The 24,799-nt window shown below is 29.0% G+C and overlaps 1 protein-coding gene across 5 annotated transcripts in view; it reads right to left on the bottom strand.

The window, feature by feature from the left end:
- LOC127069636 (ras-specific guanine nucleotide-releasing factor 2-like) overlaps positions 1–24,799 on the bottom strand; it is a 71,285-nt gene that overhangs the window by 33,205 nt on the left and 13,281 nt on the right. For all 5 annotated transcript variants that reach the window (XM_051006837.1, XM_051006833.1, XM_051006838.1 and 2 more), the window contains one exon: positions 4,993–5,099. In XM_051006837.1, coding sequence (XP_050862794.1) covers positions 4,993–5,099 — 107 coding nt within the window. The remainder of the gene's footprint in view (positions 1–4,992; positions 5,100–24,799) is intronic.

Below are 24,799 nucleotides of genomic sequence, written 5' to 3'. Positions count from 1 at the left end.
TCTAAAGGGAGTAAGTAACATAGTATTAAATCGAAGGACGTATTACATGCTCCTCTCGAAAAATGAACGTAGTGAAGCTCGAAGAAGGAAAGGTTAAAGGTAGGAAGAAGAAAAGAAAGAAAGAAAAATACTACAAACAAAAAATAAAACAAAAATAAGGATTCAATATTTCCGTCAATTTCTTATTTCTTCCATCGACTCGTGTATGAATTTTAACATGAATTTAACGTAGTTAACTCAAAGAGCGAGGAGCATCTTCAAAATTGCTTTACATAGTCTTCGTTTCAAGAATATTTGATAATCTCGATAAATAATTCTTTCTTTACATCAAAATGAAAAAGAAGAAGTTTCTAGAGCTGCAAAAATTAGTAAACAAAAATGACTAATTCTTTTTCCAAATCTATCACGTATTCCTTTTCGAAATTGTTTAAGCTGATTTTCTTTTTATCTCTATTCTCTTTTTTTTTTTTTAGATGAAGAGAGAAGTATCGCGAAGCTACAAACCCTAGAAACTTTTTTGAAAATCTCAAATCTGAGATCTAAGATCTGAAATTTGAAATTTGAAATGAAAAGAGAAAGAAGGAAATTCACGGAAATTTTTCACGTGTCAAACAGTCTGGGAAAAGGATAATAGTTTTTTGAAAATCACATAAAAGAAAAACTTTTGTCGCCCACCAACTCAGAAACTTTTGGCCCACACACTGTAACACTTCTTTCCTACTTCTTTTCTTTTCTTTTCTTTTTTTTCTTTCTTTCTTTTTTTTTCTTTTTTCCACTTAAGAAAACGGAAACGAGAGAAAAGCTCCTTAAACTTTTATTGTTTTAAAGGTCGATTCTTAACTCGTAAAATCACCCCTTCGATTATGTTTTAATTTCATATATTCCGTTCGATAGTTTTCTCTCGTATAAAGAGAAATATTATTCTCTCTTTCTCTCTCTCTCTCTCCTTCTCTCTCTCTCTCTCTCTCTCTCTCTCTATCTCTCTTTCTCTTTCTCTTTTTCTTTTTAGATATTTATATCATTAATCTCAGTTCAGTCGTTTGTTGTTAATTGCGACAAAGTCTCACCGTATATGTATGATTATAACTCTCGTGTGTATTATTCATATACCGTCTGTTTATTCGTTTATCTCTATATTTACTTTGATAATGGACATTATTTTCCTTTTAATATCAACCTTTCAATGTGATTTTATCAAACCCCAGCATGAGTATGAAATATTTTTCATTGTATTTTGTATTGTTTAATTAAAAAAAGAAAAAGAAAGAAAAACAAATATGAGAATAAAGTTGTATCTCTCTCTCTCTCTCTCTCTCTCTCTCTTTCTCTCTCTCTCAAACATACACATACTTCCCCTATCTCTTTCTAAAGATATAAAGACCAGTGGGACGAAAACCTTTCTTTTTTTCTTCTTTTTTTAACTATTACCTCAAAGTAGATGTGAAAAAAGTTTTTTTTATTAGTTCGTCATGAAAAAAGAAAAGAAAAAAAAAGAGGAAAGAGAAAAAAAAAAGTTTTTTATTCGTTCGCTGTAAAAAGCAGAAAAAAGAACAAAAAAAAGCACACACACGCGCAAAAAAAAGAGTAAAAAGAAAATCGGTGTAAGCAATCAAGTTTGAAAAAAAAGTTATACAAAAAGAGAAAAAAAAAACGGAGAAAAAAAAAAGAAACGAAAAGGGAAAAGTTCGAAACAAAATTCGCGCGAGTTGAAATTTAACATGTGACAAATTTTTGAAAGGTCAATATTGTGAACGAAAACGTCCGTTACATATGTTCATATTTATAGATTCAAAGTGAGAAAACCGATTTTCCATTATTTCTATGGACTCTAGCGAATAAACAAGCTAGAAAAAAGAAAAATAAGAATAAAAACGAAAAAAAGAGAAAAGAAAGGAATTAAAAAACATAAGTGAAACAAAGAGAAAGAATAGAAGCAAAAATAAAAACGAAAAAGAAAGAATTGATAAATTCCGAACTAAACGCTAAATTATACTCTAACTTATTAGAGTTAGAGCCATTCTATAATATCTTTCTCAGCGAGTTTCGTTATGATATTAAAAAAAAAAAAAAAGAAAAAAGAAAGAGAACAAAAACATCTTTTCTATTAGCAATAAAAATCTCGTATACTCTATTAAAAATATATGTGTCGTATATACGTGTGCATGGCGTGTCTATGTATGTCTTTTGTCCTTTTTGTGTATGTGTGTATCTAGAGATACATCTACAAATATATATGAGTTTTAATAAGCCAACGGCAATCGAGATATAGTTTCCTCGCTAGCGAATTGAAAAAGCTGCTTCGTTTGGTTCAAACAACGTCGGTACGTAAAACGAAAAAGTGAAATACAGAGAATATCATTTTCATTAGTCAGTTGAAGTCTCGATGGCGATGTTCCTCTATTTTCTCTCTTTATCTCTTTCTCTTTGTATCTATATGTCTGTCTCTTTTATTCTCACTTCCCCTTATCCAACACATTGGACGTCTCTTTCATCTCTACTTTCTATATTTCTTTCATTTAGCAAATGAAGCAAATTATAAATAAAAAAAATGGTTGACCTGTCGTTTCTTCTGATATATATATATATATATATATATATATATATATGTATATATATATATATATGGTTTCCTTCCGGCCAACTCTTTGTTACCTAGCGTCCCTTTTTTCCCCTTTCTTTTCCTTCCTCTTCTTCTGCTTTTTCTATTTATTCTTTTTCTTCTTTTTCTTTTTCTTTTTCTTCTTCTTTGGTTTACCTTCCGCTATATTAACGTTAAAGCCCGTTTCTCTTTTTCTTTTCTTGGCTTAAACCGTCGACACGTGATAGAGCACGATATCGTCAAACTCTTTTCTAAATATTATATTAACGAACAAATTATTATAACTTTTTACTTTTGGTTCCTTTGAGAAAAGCACAATGATAAAATTACTTCTTCTTTGAAATGTTTTATTACGTTAGAAGAATGTTTTTATCGCGAATTTAATAAACTTTAAGTTCATACGTCTATATTTCTATATACATATAACACGTATCATTGAATTAGAGAATAATCTTTTTGGATTGTATATTTTTTATTACAACTTATCGATCAGCAAAAGATTTTTCTTAAAAAAAGAAAGACAAAAAAAGCTTTCATCGAGCAATTACGTTTCACTTTTTCTAATATATAACAGCGATCAAACATTTACTTGTTGATTTAATACTTTAATTACCTTCAAATACGTATCACGAAGAAATATCCGATTATATGTATTCGATATTTTTCATCGAATTTGTTAATTTTAGATGGATAGTTCGTATAAACTAGTTCGAAACTGTTAGAAATAGGGAATTTTTATCTGTCGTTAAATAATAATTAAAATGTCGAACTAATAATTAACGTGAAACGTATTACACACATACACACAAATACAAACGAGCAGATATCGTGTGATTTATTTACAATATGTTAACGTTCTACTTGTAATAAATCTTGTAATTCTCAATCATTCATTCCAATTTTATAAGCTATTCCGAAGCCTGGGCATATGAGATTACCAACAAATCTCCAATGAATATTTATTCAAATTATGAGATTTTCACGAAAGAGAGAGAGAGAGAGAGAGAAAGATAGACAGATAGATAGATAGATAGAGACAGAGAGAGAGAGAGAGAGAATCGATACTAGAGTAACTTTCCAAGAGTTACCTCATTGAAAGGAGTGTAAGTACCTGATCGGATAAGTAGTATGTACTCGTGTGTTTACAGACGCTGAAAATGGCGAGCTTTATTCAAGCCTATTGTGTTGCCGATGCGATAGCTTTGTAAATAGACACGTATAGGAAAACAAATCTCGTAAACGTCCAGAAACTGCTTGTATACTCATACTACATACGAAAGAACAAAAAATGTACTACTTGTTCGCTAAATCATTGTAAAGCATCATTCTTCTGTTGGGAGATAAACGATGCAATTACGTATTATAGATAGATCTATATCGTATTTGTAATAATTTCTAAAATGTTAAAGCACATTCGTTACTTCTTCAATCGTTATTCTCACTAATTTTCGACAAAAAACAAAAGAAAAAGAAAATCTAATATACTCGAAAATCTAAATCGAATTGAATATGATATTTAATTGGATACCTAAAGTAATTGGATCAAAGCTCATTTATTTATTTAATGTTGACATATGCAACGTTTTAATGCTTTTAAATAATCAATGATTTCGAAGATTTCATTTTTGTTAGATTTATATCGAAGAGGATTTAATTAATTGTATATATACTTCGAGATTGTATTAGAGATCATCTTTGTGCAAGTACTATAACATATAATATTACAGTCAGACAATATCCACAATTTACTCTAACTTCTTTCTAATGATTCCTACTGTTCCAAACACAAACAAAAAACGTAGTTAGCCACTGTACGATAATTTAAGTTCGTACTATAGTCAATCGCGAATCTTGGTCAAGTACTACAACATATAATCTCATAGTTGAAAATATAGTGATTTGAGAATCAACCTTGCACGAGAAATATCCACAATTTACTCCCACTTCTTTCTAATGATTCCTACTGTTCGAAACACAAACAAAAAACGTAATTAGCCACTGTACGATAATTTAAGTTCGTACTATAGTCAATCGTGAATTTTGGAAAAGTATTACATATAACATATAATCTCATAGTTGAAAATATAGTGATTCGAGAATCAACCTTGCACGAGAAATATCCACAATTTACTCCCACTTCTTTCTAATGATTCCTACTGTTCGAAACACAAACAAAAAACGTAATTAGCCACTGTACGATAATTTAAGTTCGTACTATAGTCAATCGTGAATCTTGGAAAAGTATTACATATAACATATAATCTCATAGTTGAAAGTATAATGATTCAGGAATCGACCCGGTACGAAATTTCCATAATTTATTCCCATTCCCTTTTAATGATTCTCATTTAGAATTCTGGCGTCATATACGATATCCCCAGTGATTCCGTTACCTGGCTTCTCGTATCGCATCGATCCACATTTTGCAGTCCGTTTCTGTGGCAGCTTTCAACTCGTATTGTCGCTGATTCTCCCTTCTGTATGATATCGCAAAGCAGTGCTGTAAATAAGAAAAGATTTCAATTAGAATTCGACCAATTAGAAAGTATTAAACATGCGACAATGTTAACTTTAATTAATTATTCATTAATTCTATTATCCTATAACGAGAAAAAGTTATTCCGCGTTCTCTTTTTTCTTTTTTCGTTTTTTTTTTTTATTTCTCTTTCTTTTTTATTCATTTTCATCGTAAAAGTTGAAGTCGGACAAGTCATTACTATGATTTTCTGGGAATATCTCTCTCTCTCTCTCTCTCTCTCTTTTCCTTTCTCTTTTTTTCATCAAAATGTAATTAACTCATTACACGTATACGACGTCATAATTAATGAAGTATAATTAACTAAGCATACCTTGCGGTTAACCGCTCTATGCGAATATTTTCCATTTATTCGAAAACGTTATAACGCGTATCATTATTATGAACTAACCATGCTCCATACGTTATCGTCGAATGGCGTATAGTATCGGAATACAACGATGCAAATACGAACCCAACAATGTTCTAGTACGAACGATCGAGATATTAATGCTACAACACGATAACGGTCCGTCCTACCCTTCCAATTTACATATTTTACGTAGTACTATCGCCTCATTTGCGGAAACTGAACGAAACAAAAAGAGAGAGAGAAACACAACAAAAGAAGTTACGAATGTTTCGAAAATTTGATAATAAAATCGTTCGTGCTGAATGAAAGAACAAGGACGAAGAGTAAAAAAAATATTTGATAACCTTGTGAGTATTCGATAAGAACAGGGAAACGAGAAGGGATAGAAAAGGAAAGAGAAGAAAAAAGAAGAAGAAAAAAATAGAGAATTTAAGAATCGTATAACGTTGAACTAGAACCAACAGATGCAACCTTTCCTTTACCGGATCACCGAACCGTAAGACGCAACCCTTACACGGAAAAGAAGGTATGATCTAGGATAAAGGTTCTAAAAAAAGATTGCAAGGAAAACCGTGATAACCGTTTTATACGTTACATCGACAGATAGCCATTATTAGACACGTTTTATACGGACCGTTTTCTTTCCGAAGAAAGAGAGAGAGAGAAATTGTTAACGAAGAGAAATGCATATATTCAAGGTTAATATTTCACCGACGAGAAGAAACATCTAAAAATTAAAATCATTTCTGTAGAGAAATGAATTTTGGATTATCTTTTGAATAGAGTTTATAAAAGTTTAAATACAGACAATTTTTTTAAATAGAATGTATAGAAAACATTTTACGAACGAATGACAGAACGAAGAATGAAGTAAATAGTTCGATAAAATTATTGACTTTTAATGATTTTTAAAGTTTTGTTTTTATTTGAGGTAAAGTATACTTTTTCTTTTTCTTTTTTCTTGTTTGATTGCATAGTCAAATATATAATTTTTTAGATAAGGAGCTAAGGTTATCTTCTTCGTTGAGTGTAATTAGTGTCAGTGTGATATTTCAAGGACAAAATCGATTATTTTGCAACATAAATAAGGGTTATTTTCTTTTGATTAAGTGCACTGTTTCAATTAATCTACGGTAAACAAGGTAAATGATAAAGGGAATAAGTGTAACAATGTGATAACAATGTTTCGTCGTAGTCTAAATATGTTTGAAGAAGATTCGCGAATATAGGAATTAGGGTATTCTAAAAATATTGAAACGATTATTAAAGAAAAATTTGCCGTGTGTCTTTTTATTGTTTTAGTTCTTCTTTAAGAAAGATATACTACTACGTCAACCTACATCGAATAATAATGTAATATTATAAATTATTCTTTCGTGATAAAAATAAAAATATATTCGAGTATAATTAATTTTGATAATAAACTTTAAGCTAAGAATTAAAGACAAAGACATTTCATTTAAATCTTAAAATAAAAAGTTAAAACATTTTTATTATCAAATGAATATTTTATATTATATTATATCGTATATTATATTATTAATATGGATAATTATAAATTTTCTTTTCTTTTCTTTTCTTTAGTTTTCAAAAATCGATGATTAATCGAAAAATTGAAAGATTAAATAGATTCAATTTTTATTCATATATATGTATATGACAATAAAATTCTTTTAATTATTCAAATTAATCAAAAAGCCGTCGTATTTGCTTTAAACCTTATCATTTAATTTGAATTTATCTATATTAAATATCGATCGTTTTCTATAATCCTGTAAAATAACCCTTTGAAGGAGATGACACACTGACCTAAATATTTTATAATTCCTTGGAAAATGTATCGATGATGGACGTAAAAAGAAAAGAAATGGAAAAAACAAAAAGGAACAAAAAAATCGTCGAGTAGATGATACTCCACACGTTATACACGTCGATTCAGTTTTTAGAGACTTTAAACACATAGTGTTCAGAGATATTTCTTTAACACACACACACACACACATATATATATATATACTGAGCAAGTTATCGACATAACCATTGACATACTGACCTATATCAATCTCTTAGAAAACCAAACAACCTTTAGGCGATTACGTTGATTATTTTCACAAAAGCGAATAGAATAAAATGTTTGTATTTCAATTATTTAATCGCCCACAAATCGGAAAGATGGATTTAAAAAAGAAAAAATAAAAAAAAAATAAAAGGAAAACATAGAAAAGGAAAAAGAACTACAGGAAAAAAATATACAGAATATGGTAACACGTATATTAAGCTTATTGAAAGTTGATTAAACCATTCATCGAAATATCGAGCGTTCGTTTTAATCAACGGAAATTAACAAAAATTGATTATATAATGAACTACGTCGTTGTCGGCTCTTCGTCATTTTTAACTGACAATTCGATTAACTATCATCGTTTTACCTTTCGAACGATTTCGACTTGATATTTTGTCGATTATTTATGATTCCAATTAAAACGTAGAAACTCTTCAAATAGATTTAAACGTATTTAAAAGTATTTCAATCCTCGCAAGATTTATATCTAATCTACGATAACACATAATTTGGAAATTATTAAATATCATTTGCCTCATATTCAATTATCGTAAGAAATATAAATATATATATTACACGGTAAAGCTTGAATTAAATAAAAATATAGATTTAATTGATAATAAATATTAAAATGGATATTACCATAATCCTTATTTCTATCCTTTATTTTTATTTATTTATTTATCTATTCTTTTTAAATAGATCTCATTCTCGATTAGATCGTATTAAATGATTAAATATATGTTTCACTATATTAATAATAAAGTATATTTAATACGTTTGTATATTATGTAATATATCAATATATTAAAATGTTTAACTATATTTATATATGACTTTTTTCTCTCTTTTCAATTTTCTTGCACAATGTACATACATTATTATATATGTATAATGAATGTACAATCTACGAGAAAATTAATAATATTATAATATATAATTCATATTATAAAATGTGATATGTAGATAGAAATTATATAAATGATAGTTTATATAATTATATAAAATTTTATGATTATATCGTAATTCTATGGAAACGTATTATGGATTAATAAAATTTGGGAATAATTAATTAAAAATGATGAAAAATCGAACGAAATGAACAAAAAAATAAGAAAATATCGTTATCATAACATATTATTATTGATTATCGCTGTATTGAGGAAGATATTTAATGATTAAAGCTTGCATGTGCAATTACACAAGTTTCTCGAAAAGGTATCGCATAAAGTTGATATTACGGTTACGGTATATAAGCCAACGTTAAACCAGCAATTCATCACTTTGCTGCCAAGTACACACACACGTGCTTTTACGTAGCCACCGTAGTGAAATAATCACGAGTATGAGACTCGAGTATGTTCAGTCGATTTTCAGTCGATTTGTCATCAAAATTAGGAAAATAAAGTTAATTGAGTAAATTTGATTGATTCTCGACATAATAATTCAACAATGTGTAATATCATTTATTAAACCAAATACGTATACGACACTAATCTAATAACTAATTCGTCAATCGTAATACGTATAACGCAAAAGTTAAACTTATTAAAAAATCTATCGGATTTTCAAATTCTTTGAAAAGAAAAGTCTCGACGTGAGTTTGAAATTGCGTTCGATCATCCATCGAGTATGTATTTCGACGATCCATAAATCTTTCGTTTAGAAGATGAAAGAAAAAAAATGAAGGAAAGAAAAATGTAATATATATATATATACATTTTTCGAACTTAAATTTACATTATAAGTATAATAAATTTTTACGAACGTTAACAGTATCGATACCTGCACTTAATATTATCAATCTTTCAATCATATTTGATTTACATTTTCTAAGTCGAAATAAATTGGTACAAACGAAAATAAAAGAAAAAGAAACGAAAATTATAATAGAAATCCATATAAGACATTCGTCGTTTAAATGAACACCGCAAAATGATTTACTTTACAATTGTATTAAACACAATTGTTAATTAATAAGAAAATATCAAAAAAGATAAATACGTTCTGTTAATGAATGCATCCTCTATAAGTATCATATTAGCAAATTTAATATTCGTTTACGAAATGACATTTAATATTAACAAGAAACGATGATATTCATTAAACCATAATTCAAGTAGTCTTTGAAGGAGTAATGCTCTTCCTCTGTTCTCTTCATAGTTGCCTTCTTGACTGACTTTCTCTTGACGATTAGTCTTCAGTTTAGTTTCTCTCTCTCTCTCTCTCTCTCTCTCTCTCTCTTTCTATGTGTATGTGTGTGTATGTTTGTAACTGTGTATGTATATATATATATATATATACTTACACACATATTATATATATATATACACACATATATAATATATATATATTTGTAAGTATATATATATATATATATATATATATATATATATATATATATTACATGTTCTGTTTGCCGTCACTTTACCTAAGAGAATACGATTACGACGATATATCGTACGCTTTTGGCTCTTGAAATGACATTAATCTTAAATACGTGACCGACGAAAGACGAGATAAGGAAACAAAGAGACTTAACTTCGAGAACGTGATCAATAAGATCAACCCACGAAGGAACCAAGAATATTCTATCGAATATCAATCAGAAATTTTCATCGATGTCATTCGATTTTATATTTCTCATTCGTTTGAACGAATGAAACTTATATCTTCGTCTTCTTCTTTTTTTCCTTTCTTTCTTTCCTTCTTTCTTTCTATTTTTCTTTCTTTTTTTCTTTCTTTCTTTCTCTCTTTCTTTCTTTCTTTAACAAATGGACTCTCCTAACTTCGATATTCGTGATAACAAAGACCCATCCGTTCGCTTTCGTCGAATGAATTACGACAATGGCTCGATAATGCACAAATTCGAGAACGAAATAAAGTTCATTCGGTCTATCTAAAACTTTTAATCGGTCCTTCCTTTAGTGAAACAGAATTGAGAAGTTTTTTTCTCTCTTTCTTTTTCTTCCCTTTTCTTTTCTTTTCTTTTCAATTCGAACCTAGCAAAATGGAGATCTTCGGGTAATAACGTTATACATATTTATAAGTAGTCGCGAAGAAAAAAATTAATAAATAAATAAATAAATAAATAAATGAATGAATGAATGAATGAATGAATAAAGGAATTAATGAATAAATAAATAAAAGAAAAAGAGATGAAAGGAAAGAAGAATAATAATAAAAGAAGAGAGAAGAGAGAAGGGGTGAAGGATCGATCGATCAACGTTGTTTAATTATCGATATTATACCAATTATTTTATAATATAACATAATACAATGTGTAAGTATTAATAATGGCAAATACGAGATAGACAATGAGTAAACAATATAATTGATAAATTTTAATGAACGTATATACGGGATTAAATTGTAATAAACTGTAATAAAAAGAACAATGAGATTAAACATTTCTGCTAGCTGGTCATGTTTCAAATTACGCTTATAAAACCTCTTTAAGAAAAAATGTTATGAAGGTTTTATAAAAAAAAGAAATTTTTTTTTATTCTTACCATTGGATATATATATATATATATATATATATATATATATTTATTAACAATATTTCATTAATCAAATATATATATATATATATATATAATTTTCAATTTCTTCACTGTTACAATGAAAAATCAGCAGAAAAGTAAATCCGTACCAACAATATCTACTTTTAGCAGGATATCCGATCTTGAAAATTCAATCAACGAAGAAAGCTTATCTTCTTAAAGATTATAGATAATAATAAGTAGATACGTACGATTATGAAAAATTCAATCCAAAATATACTTATCTATCCGTATATACAAGAAGAATAATTAAATTTGATTTATTGTTTTAAAAGATGATTTATCAAACTTTGTAAATAAATTATTCTAAACCAAATTTAATAATTTAAAAATATCTCTGAATTATATCTGATATTTTTAAAGAATTTATCAAGAATTTATAATAACTTTGATTAATAATTATATTTTTATTAGGATAATTTGCTTAAAAAATCTAATTTATTTTTAATAATACGTTCAATATAATTATCTAATAAATATTTGTCTTTCAAAATATTTATCTAATAAATTATTAAATTTAATGGAATTTAACAACTTTATTTAGTTAAATATAGTAAGCTTTATGAATTTAAACAACGTTATATATTTATTTCAATATTTTCTTATTCAAATGAAATTTATATAAATATACAAAATTGCAAATTAAAATGGTTTTGACAAATTTACATAAAATATTACAAGCGAGAATAATTTATTGAATTTGAATTAAATTTTAAGCGTTTGATAATTCGTTATAAAAATTAATAACGATCTATTTAATTCGTTGACATCTGTTTTAATATTCTATAATATTGACGAATTAATCGATAATGTAAAAGATATTGTTGTATATGTGAATTTTCTTTGTTGAAATTTGGAAAATCTTTTGATACCAGAAATATTGTAAATAATTAAATAGAACCTCACCATATTATTCGAACCATATCGAACATTCTATTATCTAGATATTCTGTTATAAAGACGTCTTATTATCCGAACTACGTATTTTCTAATAAAACATTATATTTTCCTTTTATATCGACGGAGATATTTTCGATGCGTAGTATTTTCTTCTCCCTTGTATAACGAGCATAATAATATTACTTCGTAACAATATTCCATAGAGATCCGACGTTTAAATATTTTTTAAGAATTCATATTATTGAAATATTCATAATACGGCGAATAAATGACGAATTGGATACTTCAAGATTTTATTGAAAAAATAAATGCAAATAATGAACAAAAGGATTTGATCAAAATGATTCTTCAACTAAAAATAAATAAAGAAAACTTGATAAACATTAAAATAAATCATTTCTTTCTCTTCATTTTGCTTTGTTATCAAAACAAAAAAAAAAGAAAAGAAATAAAATCCTTTCGTCGTTACATTTATCTATCTCTATCAGTAGTACATGCATGTATTAAAAATTGTACTGACAATAATATATATACATATATATCAATGTTCCGATATCGTAACGATATTATATTACTAGCACGTTTTCTTGTGCGATATAAAATAAAAAAAAAAAGACTAAAGTAATAAAAAAAAAAAAGATCACCGACGCGTATAATACGATCCATATAAAATAAAATAAGTGAGAGTAAAACATAAAATAGTAATAATACATTTCGTAGTAATACTTCTTTCATATGTGGAAAATCCTATCGGAATTAAATAGTTCATGGTACTGGTAGTAAGGGCATAGATAATATACGAAGATCGAATACATATAAAATTACATATCGATATGTGTTATAATTCTATCGGTGTGCCGAAGAAAATTTCAGAGGTATTCCTACAATAAATAGTTAACGAGGGTAAAGGAGAAAAAAAAAGTCATTTATCCTTCGCCAAGATACATAGCTTTCTCACTAAACTTTATCTCTTTCTCTCTCTCTCTCTCTCTCTCTCTCTGACTCTCTCTTTCTCTCTTTCTCTTTTTCTCTTTCTATCTCTTTCTCACCTTCTTTTGTAAGGAGGAAAAGAAAAGAAACTAAAAAAAAAGAAAAGAAAAGAAAAGAAAAGAGAAAATATGTAACAGAAAGAACAATTTCAAAAGAGGAAAGGAAATAATGATATCGAGAAAAATGTATGCGCCATTTTTTTGTTTGTTCGTTCCATTTCGAAACGAAAAAGATAAAAAGGAAAAAAGGGAACGATAAAAAAAAGAAAAAAAAACAAGGATAAAGAAGAAGAAAAGAAAAAATAGGTCAAAAGTTTCGAATCAGACGGCTCGATTTCATCAAGAAATAATTGTTCGTTAAAATGAACGAGAAAGAGAGTGAGAGAGAGACAATATATTTTATTTCATGGAATTTCTACATTCCTAAAGTTGAATTTGAATGATTTCACGAAATTCGAAACAATTATATCTATGATATGCACTGTGAACGTTAACGTAAAGTGAAATCGATCGATTTCCATGTTACAATGATCTATCATCTCTCGAGATAGAGATTTTCGATAAGGATGATAAGAGTTCTGCGAAGAGATAGATAGATAGAAAAAGAGAGAGAGAGAGGGAGAGAGAAAAAGAAAGAGAGAGGAAGAATAAGCGTCACACTGCGCTAGTCTCTCTCCCTCTCTCTCTCTCTCTCTCTCTCTCTCTCTCTCTCTCTCTCTCTCTCTCTCTCTCTCTCTCTCTCTCTCTCTCTCTCTCTCGTTCTGTTTTTCTCAGCTCGCAGGGTAAGCTCCTACGAGGAGCTTATTTTTAGCTCGAAACAGAATCGATTCATCCCTTCTGATGCTATGCTGGTTGCTGCGGTAGGAACTATGGAGCCCAAAGCCGCCTATATAGATGCCTGCAGAAAGTGCGAAAGAGAGAGACAGAGAGAGAGAGAGAGGAGGGTAAAAACGAAGGACGGAGAAAGAGAAAGAGAGAGAGAGGGAGAAAGATAGAAGAGTGAAGAGGAAGAGGGTAGACATAGGACGAAAGGAAGGGAGTACATATCCTACGTATATATATATATATGTGTGTGTGTGTGTGTGTGTGTGAATAAGAGTACCTGTTCCTATTGCGCATGTGTACACGTTAGTAAAGCAACAGGCAGATAGTACATAGAATCCAAATGCAGCGTTATATTCTAGAATCTTCTATATAGTTACTCCACCAACCATCGACTCTCTTCTCCTTCTCTTTCTCTCTCAATTTCTCTTTCTCTCTCTCTCTCTCTCTCCATCTCTCTCACTCTATGTATCTCTCTTTCTCTCTTAATCTCTCTCTCTCTCTCTCTCCATCTCTCTCACTCTATGTATCTCTCTTTCTCTCTTAATCTCTCTCTCTCTCTCTCCATCTCTCTCACTCTATCTTTCTCACTCTCTCTCTCTCTCTTCCTCTCTCTCTCTTGTTCTCTCTCTATCTGTCTATCTTGGTAATATGCGTTCCGGCTTCCGTTGCAAGTCTGTATACAACGTAGCGTCCGTTCCGCTTTCGTTACTGTCCTCGGAGGTAAAGCCATAGAAAATTCAGTATCTATCAGGATTACATCCGCGTTTATTTTACAAATACGTAGAGTTCTAATTACTCCCATCCGAGCGAATAGCGTTCTATTCTCTTTCTATATATCTAACAGAACCAACAACGACGACGATCGTACTTTAGAATTAACTTTATTTCTAATATCTCCGTTGTGTAGAAACATGACACTCGACATGTTTGAAATTTTTTTTCTTTCTTTCTATTTTTATTTTTCTTCTTCTTTTCGATGGAATTATTTGAGGATTTTTCCGCTTCTGTTTTTATCTTTTTTTTTGTTTCTTTTTTTCTTTGTCTTTTACCGTTTCGTACCATTTCAAACAACAGTATATGTGTGTTTATATGTATGGTAGACAATTTTTTATTACGATTTGATAATAATAAAGACAATAATTGAAAATGGACGTGTTTGTTAGTCGACATTTTTTTTTCTTCTCTTCATTTTTTGTTTTTTTTTTTATTTCTTTCTTTTTTTCATAAAAGTAAATTAAATATTAGTATTAATTAAACGATACCGTAAGACGATATATTATCAAGTGATATTTTAAATAGAAAAAAATACGTTTCTCGTGCATTACTTCGATGTTCAGTTGAATTTAATTTATAAAGGGCTAATCTGAAATGTTCCGAGAGAGATTGTAGGGGCCTTTACGCATCGTTACGTTGAAAGGATTAGTGTCCTTGCGATGACAAATGCGTTAATTACACCACATACGCTAGTTTAATGAAATTCAAGTGAAAAGATTTCGTGGTATTACATGGTCCAACGATAATGCTTATTTCAAAAAAGTCACGCTTGCATTTATTCTACATTCGTTTCGATCAAATTACGTACGCATTAAATGTTTATTGTTACTTAAATGTAATATATATATATATATATATATATATATATATATATATATATTAAATGTAAAATGTGTTAACATTCATGACAATTATGTATTTATTCTACGTTTCAATTTCATTTTGATGCTTCGAATAGTTATAGCCACGAGATATCTCACTTCTCGTGGTTACTTTATAAACACATCATAGTTGAGTATATACATACATAAATATATACATAGATAGATATGTATATACATATAGAGTACTCAAATTAGATTTACATATTAGTTAGAGCTAGTCGTTATATACAGGAAACATCGTTCTAACTATAAACAAGCTTTTAAAGGAAACTTGTCAGATAATTACCCACATTCCGCTTGCTTTCGTTATATCATGTATGTATGTATATATACATACACACATACACACATATATTCATACCGTAATTCTTTTTTATGCAAACTAATTACCGTTTAACCAAGCAGAAATGATCTCACTTGAAGGTATCTTTTTACAAGTATTCACTCATTTCTAAAAAAATCTTTAAACCATGATTCGTAAAACAGACGCGTAATCTGATCTTTACTAAACATATGTGTGCGTATTCCGTACTTCAAACTAAAATGATAAAAATTCTGATAGAATGACTAATTTCATATCGGAAACTAAAAATTAAACAAAAATTATATTATATTATCAAATATTATTCTTATTAAATTTTTTAATTTAAAAGAACCTTCTTATCGTCCTAATTGTATATATTCAAATAAAATATAAATATATAAAAAAGAATAATTTATATTATCACATAATCGTCTTGTCCAATTAATTTTCATTAAATATATCGTCTTAATTATACATTGACTACGATAAATAAATAAAATATTCCATTATATCATTAATTGTATATTAAACATCAACTTTTCCTATATATATGTATTTATTTATTTATTTATTTATTTATTTATATATTCATATATATAAAATCAATGTACATTTTTGTGTACATATATATATATATATATATATATATATATATATAAAATCTAATAAAAAGTAATATATTAGAGATAAATCTCGGTCATGACCGACATCGTCCTTACAGTGGTTGCTAGAAAACAAGAACGTCTAGACTCTGACACGTTAAACGGACTCGGCCTTTTGTCCTAGGATCACCTCACTAACAAGGAGAACGAAGTAGTCGCATTTAACGAAGAACAGGACAAAAGCGAACGTAGATAATCGATAGAACTTACAATTAGGACATACCACGTGTATCTTCTCCTAACCAATAGCTAATATTCACAGTCTTTGGAGACAGAATAATATCTATCTGGAACGTTCTAACAATGACTACTGTTACATTGTACTTTGCTTGACTCTTACTTATTTTACTATTCATTCTCTTCTTTTTACGTGAACAGAAATAGAAAATGAAAAGTTCCGATTATCTCGAATATATCCGATCATTGATTTAGTAACACTAGTATAAGATAAAGAGAGATAGAGAACGTTGTAATAAAGTTGACTTTTATTTTACTGTGAATTTTCTATTTTATTATTGATCAGAAATAAAAGACGAATATATCTCGAAAAATACGCAAACGTTGGATATACTGTGATAGAAGTAATACGAGATAAAAAGAAAAAGAGGGAAAGCAATGTAACGAAAAGTAATATTACGAAAAGTAATTATCTTACTATTGATTTTCTACTTTGTTAGTGATCTATATGAATATAAGACGATAAGCTTCGATTATCTCGAAAATATGTGATCCACTGTAATATGTAAATCCACTGTAATAACATTCGTATAAAAAAAAAGGAAAGATAGAGAGCTTTGTAACAAATAAAAATGAATATTTTACTACGTACTAGGTGGTATAAAAAAGAAAAAGATTAATATTTTACTAATCTACCAAATTGATTGAGTTTTGTTCGTAGGCAAAAATGGGAGATGAAAATTTTCGATTATCTCGAAAATATGCGATCATAGTATTCACCGTAGCGTTATTTTTGTGCAAGAATGATAGAGAGAGCGCTCTAACAAAAAAAAAAAACTAATATTACGTTGCTTAAATCTTGATCATCTTACTATTGACTTTTTTAGTTTATTCCTGATAAAAATTGAAATAAAAAATAATAGAAAATTTTCTGCTATCGCGAAAATACACGATAATGGATTAATCATAGAAATACTACCAACATGAGAGAAAAGAGAAGAGAATTCTAACGTTTCATGGAATAATTCAAGGACGTTGCGAACAGTTAACGCGTTAGTATTGCACCTGCTGCAAAACCGAGTATGTTCGTTCATTTTTCACGTCGATCATTTCTCCAATCTGTTTGACCTCTCTCTTTCTCTGAATATGATGCTCGACTTAAACTAAAAATCCAACAATTATCAACCCTTGTGCGATTTCGTAATCTTTTTTTTTTTTAAATTTCATCGATTTATTTTTTTTTTCTTTTAACTTTATTCGATTAAAGAGAAAAGATGATAAAAGGAAAGAAAATAATTTCTTTGATAGAATCATTTAAACTGCTTCTGGCAGTCCATCGACAACTAGCTCCCGGAAAATGAAGGATATATATATATATATATATATATATATATATATATATATATATAAAAGAAAAAGAAAAAAAATGGAAGAGAAAGGAAAACGAAAAGAGAAATATGGAGTAATATGATTTTTCTTTTCTCTTGAAACAATGGACCTCTTTTTTTCCTGTTTCTTTTTTATTTTTATTTTATTTTTTTTTCATTTCTAATTTATTTTTTCTATTTTCTTCCTTTATTCTCTCTTTCTCTTGTTCTCTCTCTCTCTCTCTCTCAAACGCGATTCGACGCATATATAGCTCACGTTTTTTACACTATACATACAAATATACACACACACGTACGTACGTACGTACGTATGCATGTATATGTATGTATAAATATATCTATAGATAATAGATATGCTTTTATTATACATATTATCGATCGGAGTATTTTACTGAAGTAACGTTACTATGTCGTCGTGTAGCAGGTGCATTAATTTGTTACGGTGATTATAGACTCGTCCCTGTTAATTAACGAAACTATATCGACGAACGTATTATGAAGCAAGAATAATTGATTGCTTTATCTCTCTCTCTCTCTCTCTCTCTCTCTCTCTCTCTCTCTCTCTCTCTCTCTCTCTCTCTCTCTCTCTCTCTCTCTCTCTCATACTTATGAGAAAGCGCGAATACGATTTCCATCTATCGATTCGTATGGAGAAATTAAAAGTATCCTGTACGATACATTTAAAAGAGATTACGATCATCGTTATCCATGAGAATATAACATTGATAACATTTTAATTGACATTAATCAGGAAATATAATTTCTACTGAAGAAACGAATAAGACAAATATCACTGGAGAATAAAAAAGAAAAAAAACTTTCTTCTCTTTTTTCTAAGGGTCAAACAGAGATAAAGTAAAAAAGAGAGGAGAAAATCGAAGTTTCTTTCTTGTTCTTCTTTTTTCTTTCTTACAACGAGCTACCTATATCAAGACCGACAACTGTCAGTTTTTATTTAATCGAGGATCGAAGTGCAAAATGAAAGAAAAAAAAGAAAAGAAAGAGAAGGAAAAAAGAAGTAAAAGAAAAACTCTCGCGAAAGATAGTTTTCATTGAAAGTATAACGCGGGGGAACACGGTGACTGGGGAAAAATAAATAAAATGTTAGATATTTTGTTTCCTTCAATACGGGAAACAAAAACAAGCTTGTATGGTTTTGTTGGAAAGTTAACTTTGTGCTAGCACTCTCATTGTCAGTTTTCAATGTACCAGTCGAAACCATCGCGAGAGAGAGAGAAAGATAGAGAGACAGACATCTCGCGCTTGCGAATTTATCGTAGCGAAGCGTGAAAATTCTATTTTCCTTTTATTCACCGTATATCTTCTATTATCCTTACTCGAGGTAAGGTCAGAGGGCAAATCGTTGGCCGTGCTTATATCCATCATCGATAACAGCCAATACATTTCGTTTACGCTGTGTTAGGTCACAGAGAACGAACGAATGAACGAACGTTTGTAACGTCGATAGAAACACTATCGATTATCTCCATTTTTTCTCGATTATATGATTTATATATACATGTATACATGTGTTTGTGTGTGTGTTATGTTGATCGCGAATATTTTTTAAATATTACAAAACTAATTGAGAATATAAATTATATCGTAAAATAAAATTACATGACGTAACAACGTTTTATTTATACGCCGATAAACATTCCGAAAAGCTATTTTCTGTTATATTCAAAAATAACATAATTTTTTTCTCGAATAGTCTCGATAGAATTATTATAAAAAAGAATATTATTATATTCGATTAGCGAGAATAAAAAGCAAGAAAGAACAAGAAGAGAGAAGGGAACTTTTGTACGATTGAACAACCCTCTCGGTTCAAACTTCGAATTTAACTAATATAATTTCTACAATCTAATTTCGTAACTTTATCAGAGAGAAATAGAGAAAGAGAAAGAGAGACAGAGAAAGAGAGAGAACTAACGATTAGTTATAATTATTCTACTATGTTAAACTATAAAGCACTGTAGAAGTAAAATTACTCGAGTAATTATTTCCACTGTTTTTTCTTGCTTTTATTTTTTTTCAAAAAAAAAATAGATAACATTTCGAAAGCATTACTGTTTCTTATCACGAGATATAGTGTCTTAACTGTAACTAAACTTTTCCCTCGTACGTGACGTTAAGGCGATGGACTGACTATCAAGTTTTCTTTCGAAAGATTTTCTTTTTCTTTTTTCTTTTTTCTTTTTACGAAAAGAAAGCCGGATAGGTTACTAAGAGGGATTCAAATTTCGATGGAGCTTAGTTTTTGCTGCGGATGCTATTTCGGAATACAAAAAGATGACGGGAAGAACGTAAATAGGGTATTAAGACGATGTTGTCCGACTTTTCAGATTTATCGTTCGCTCTTAAATAGATATGCACGTTCACATGACAGCCTTGACCTCACCAAGCCAGAAAACCACTAAAGCGACCCAACCGAGACATTGTCGCAAGTTCGCGAACGATATCTCATAATTTATCAAATAGTATAACGATCTCTATGTGTTCGTATTAATCTATTGCTTTACTTGCATATATGTAATATATAGATAAACAGATAGATAGATAAATCGATAGATAGATAGATAGATAGATAGATAGATAGATAGATAGACACACTAGAAATTTCTCTCAAAGAGTTTATAGACACAACAACACGAAAATTAATATTAAACAGGGAAAGGTTGAATAACAAAAGCATAACACATAATCATGTTGTATGTTTAACGTTTAGATAGTTCAGTGAATATGTTTACTCAATGATAAAGACAATCAAGCAAATATCATAGTAAATTCATGTTATCATTAATTAATGTTCCCTTTCGAAGAGAAAACAATTACATATATTTGCTTCTTCAGTTCATTTATCCAAATATACGAATTGAATTAATCGATCGATAATAGTTTAACATAAGCTGATTATAACCAATTTCTAATAGATATGAGAATAATAGGAAATGAGGGTAAAATAGGGTCGTTGACTTCGAAAATAGAAAGAAAAGAGGATAAGAGAGAAGATTCTCTCTCTCTCTCTCTCTCTCTCTCTCTCTCTCTCTCTCTCTCTCTCTCTCTCTCTCTCTCTCTCTCTCTCTCTCTCTCTCTCTCTCTCTCTCTCTCTCTCTCTCTCTCTCTCTATCATTTATTTCTATTCTCGAAGAGTTCGAAATTCTTGAAATTCTGGTAACTTCCACGAGGCAATTCTACTCGTATAGAAAAATTATTTGACGTAAATATATTTATGGCGTCGGTTAAACGTTCTTACGATGAGTCAGATAAAATCTAAAGATATTTTGAAACTTTTCGTTAAATACTTTCTTTCCTCGTTTCTCAAATGTCAAACGTCTGACGTTTCTGCTTCTTCGTTCTTTTTTCTTTCTTTATTTCGACGTTTTGACGTTTCTCTTTCATTATAACAACGAAAAACCCAAAGGATCGATTTATTCGATATCGTCTTCTTTCGAAGCTCGCGTGAAATCGACGATGACGTTACGCGTGGTAGAGAAATAAAAAGAGAAAGAGAAAAAGAGAGAAGAAGAAGAGAAAGACAAAAACAAGAACTTGAAGAAAACGAATGGAAGAGGGAAAAAATATTTTTTCTTAGCAGTTAACGTTTGATGCTAAACGATCTACGACGGCAACGACGACAACGACGATAACGTTTCGAAGTTGAGTTCTCAGAAATTGAATCCCCTTTCTCAAGAAAATTATGATTAAAGTTTTAAAACAACAAGTTAAATGCTTAAAGGTGACTTAAAAAATAACCAGCACATCGCGAGGAGGAATATAGCACTCGCGAGACCTTCTAAACGAGGTCTATTACTTTCTTCTTCTTCTTCCTCCTCTTTTTTTTTTCTTTACCCTTCTTTCTTTTTTCTTTTTTTTTTTTTTTTTTTTTTTTAACCCTCTTCACACGGGATTAAATGGTACATGCGGACGAAAGAATGGACGAAGGGATTTCGACATTATACAGATCCTTTTAACCCTCCTTTTAACGTCATAATATAATTTCAAACTCACACACGCTTATGTATATTTTACTGTCCGTGTATATTTGTTGTTTTTCGTTTTTTTTTTTTTCTTTTCTTTCTTTACATCATGTTTTGTTGCATATAAAAACCTATATTTTTTTTAAACAACGTAAAATTTCGACAGACTTAATTTCTTATTTCGTAGTTACGAAATTTTTAATATTTTTTTTTCTTTTACACAGGCACACACACATATATATATAAATGTAGGTCAAATGTTCGTGTAAATTATTTAAAAATATCTATTATTCCATTGTCGAGACTTTTCATTACTCGTGATTTTTTCCTTTGATCCTTTATCCTCGTAATGTTACATTCAAGAAAAAAGGAAAAGAAGAAAGAAAAGAAAAAAGAAAGAAGGATCAATCCAAAGAGTTTCCAAAAGGTGTAATTAATTTTTTGGATCATCACCCTGTATAAGTTACAACGTGAAATTATTCGCCAGTAATTACTTATGATTGATAAGCAATTAAAAATTGTTTTGATATTAAACTTTTGCCCAGGTGAGAAAAAATTCTTATACGGTTTTTTAATTGAGATCAACATTGAATTTTTCATGACGTTGATTTTCGAGTAAAACTCTCTTGATGAACGTGTAAACTATACTCATATTTTAATATTTAATTAATTTAATATCAATATTAAACCCACACACTGGAAAAACTCTGCGCCATACCAAAGTACGCTAATTTATTTACACGATTTTTTTATTCCGACCCAAAAAAAGAATAAATAAAAAGAAAAAAAAAAGGGAAGAAAGAAAGAAAAAAGTACAACGTGATAAAAGGAAAAATTGAAATAACAAAAATAATATATTGAAAAAACGTTTTAGCATTTCCACTTGATCAAATTGTATAATTATTTTCAATAACCAAATTAACTCATATTATATCGTTAAAATCAAATATTATCTGTCGATTTATCTCGAATAATAAGCAATAAATTATTTTTCGAGGTACTTCAAAATTGTTTCTAATTTAATTTAATGTTTCAATAATAACGTTCAATTTGATTATTAAAACGACCGATCGGTTCAATCGTAAAAAATAAAAAGGAAAGAGAAATAAAAAAAGAAGAAAAAAGGAAGATACGATAGATTCATTTTTATTTTAAATTCGATTGTCGTTCCGGGAAAAAGGAATCTCTCTCTCTCTTTCTCTCTCTCTCGATAAATTTATAAATAAATCGGAATAATGGGGAGATCGTTAAATTTAATATAAAAATTAACTGAAAGTTGTCGAAAGTCGAACACGAATCGACTGGGGTATTTATAAATAACCACTCGCGTGGGAAACCATCTCCGACATCACCGTTAGCAATTATATTATATTTAAACTCATTTCCATTTACTTTTTTATATGCTTCTACGAGTTTTATATATATATATATATATATATATATATAATTGTTTTTCTTTTTATGATGCATTTTGACGATCTCCCTTTTTGTTCCATTCCTTTACAATATTTGTCCTAGAACGTTTCAACGTCAAGAATATTTTAATATCAGAGTGCCTGCGTTATATTACTTCAATCTGATAAAAGGTATAACAAAATAAAACAAAACGAAAACAAATAAATTAAAACGGAAAAAGAACAAACGGGACAAAGGGTGGATAGGTCATTTCTTAATAATTTGTTTTCTTTCTTTTTTTTTCTTCTTCTTTTTGTTTTCCTTCCCCCAGAAAAAGTTCCCATCAACAAAATTTTCGCTGGCGGCCATTGAATGAAAAAAATATAATCTCCACGATGTTTTTAATGCTTTTATTCGAAATGTGTTTATCATAAGGAAATGGATAGTATTAATAATAGAAATGTCGTGACTGTAAGAATCCCTTATTTTTAATTGAAATTTGTGACAATGAAAAAACAGGATAAAGTTAACAAAAGGAATAAAGAACGAAGGAAAAAGAGCTACAAAATGTTTTGATTTATTTGAACGTACGTAAAGAAATCTCCTGATGATTGTATTTCATAAAAATTAAATAAATTAGAAATAACATGCGAATGAATAGCCATGAAACCAAATTTCGAGATTTTTAAAATGATATTAAATGAGCCCAAAACTTTTTGATGAAAAAGAAAAATAAGGGAAGAAAATCGCGTAACTACGTAATTACAGAAAAAAAAAAGCAATATTAAATTGTCCGATGATGTATAATTCATTATAATAAATTAATTTATTGGACATTTTTAATGTATAGAACGACAAGAATTTCAAACATCCATTATATTTAAAAATATGTCGGAACGATGAAAAAAATTTAATATTACAAGCGCGAAATAATTTACCAGGATCTTCGAACGTATTTGATAAAATCTAAATCGCTATGCGAATTGACGTCATCGATGTTTAATTAATATCGAGTAAAATAATTCCTAAGAACGGCTAATATTACCGTGAATTTTTTTAAAAAGAAAGAGAAAAAAGATGAAAGGAAAAAAGATTAAAAATATAAAAATTAACGTGACGACATCGTTTCACTCAAATCTACGTCATAACGTACGCAATCTAATTAATTAATTATATAACAGTTTCGTACAGGTTTTATTAATAATAATCAAATGGATAGGAAATTTCTAACAATAGAAATTTAATTTTGATAAAGACATAACTTTAATGATTAATGATAAAACGTAAAACATTAGAAATCAAGCAAAGTAGTTTCGTCCTAATTAACTTGTCATTAAAGTTGAGATACATCTCTCTCTCTCTCTCTCTCTCTTTCTCTCTCTCTCTCTCTATTTATCTATGTT

This window comes from Vespula vulgaris, chromosome 16, assembly GCF_905475345.1.
Source record: "Vespula vulgaris chromosome 16, iyVesVulg1.1, whole genome shotgun sequence".
Taxonomy (NCBI): domain Eukaryota; kingdom Metazoa; phylum Arthropoda; class Insecta; order Hymenoptera; family Vespidae; genus Vespula; species Vespula vulgaris.
This window is presented reverse-complemented; position numbering and strand designations above follow the sequence as displayed.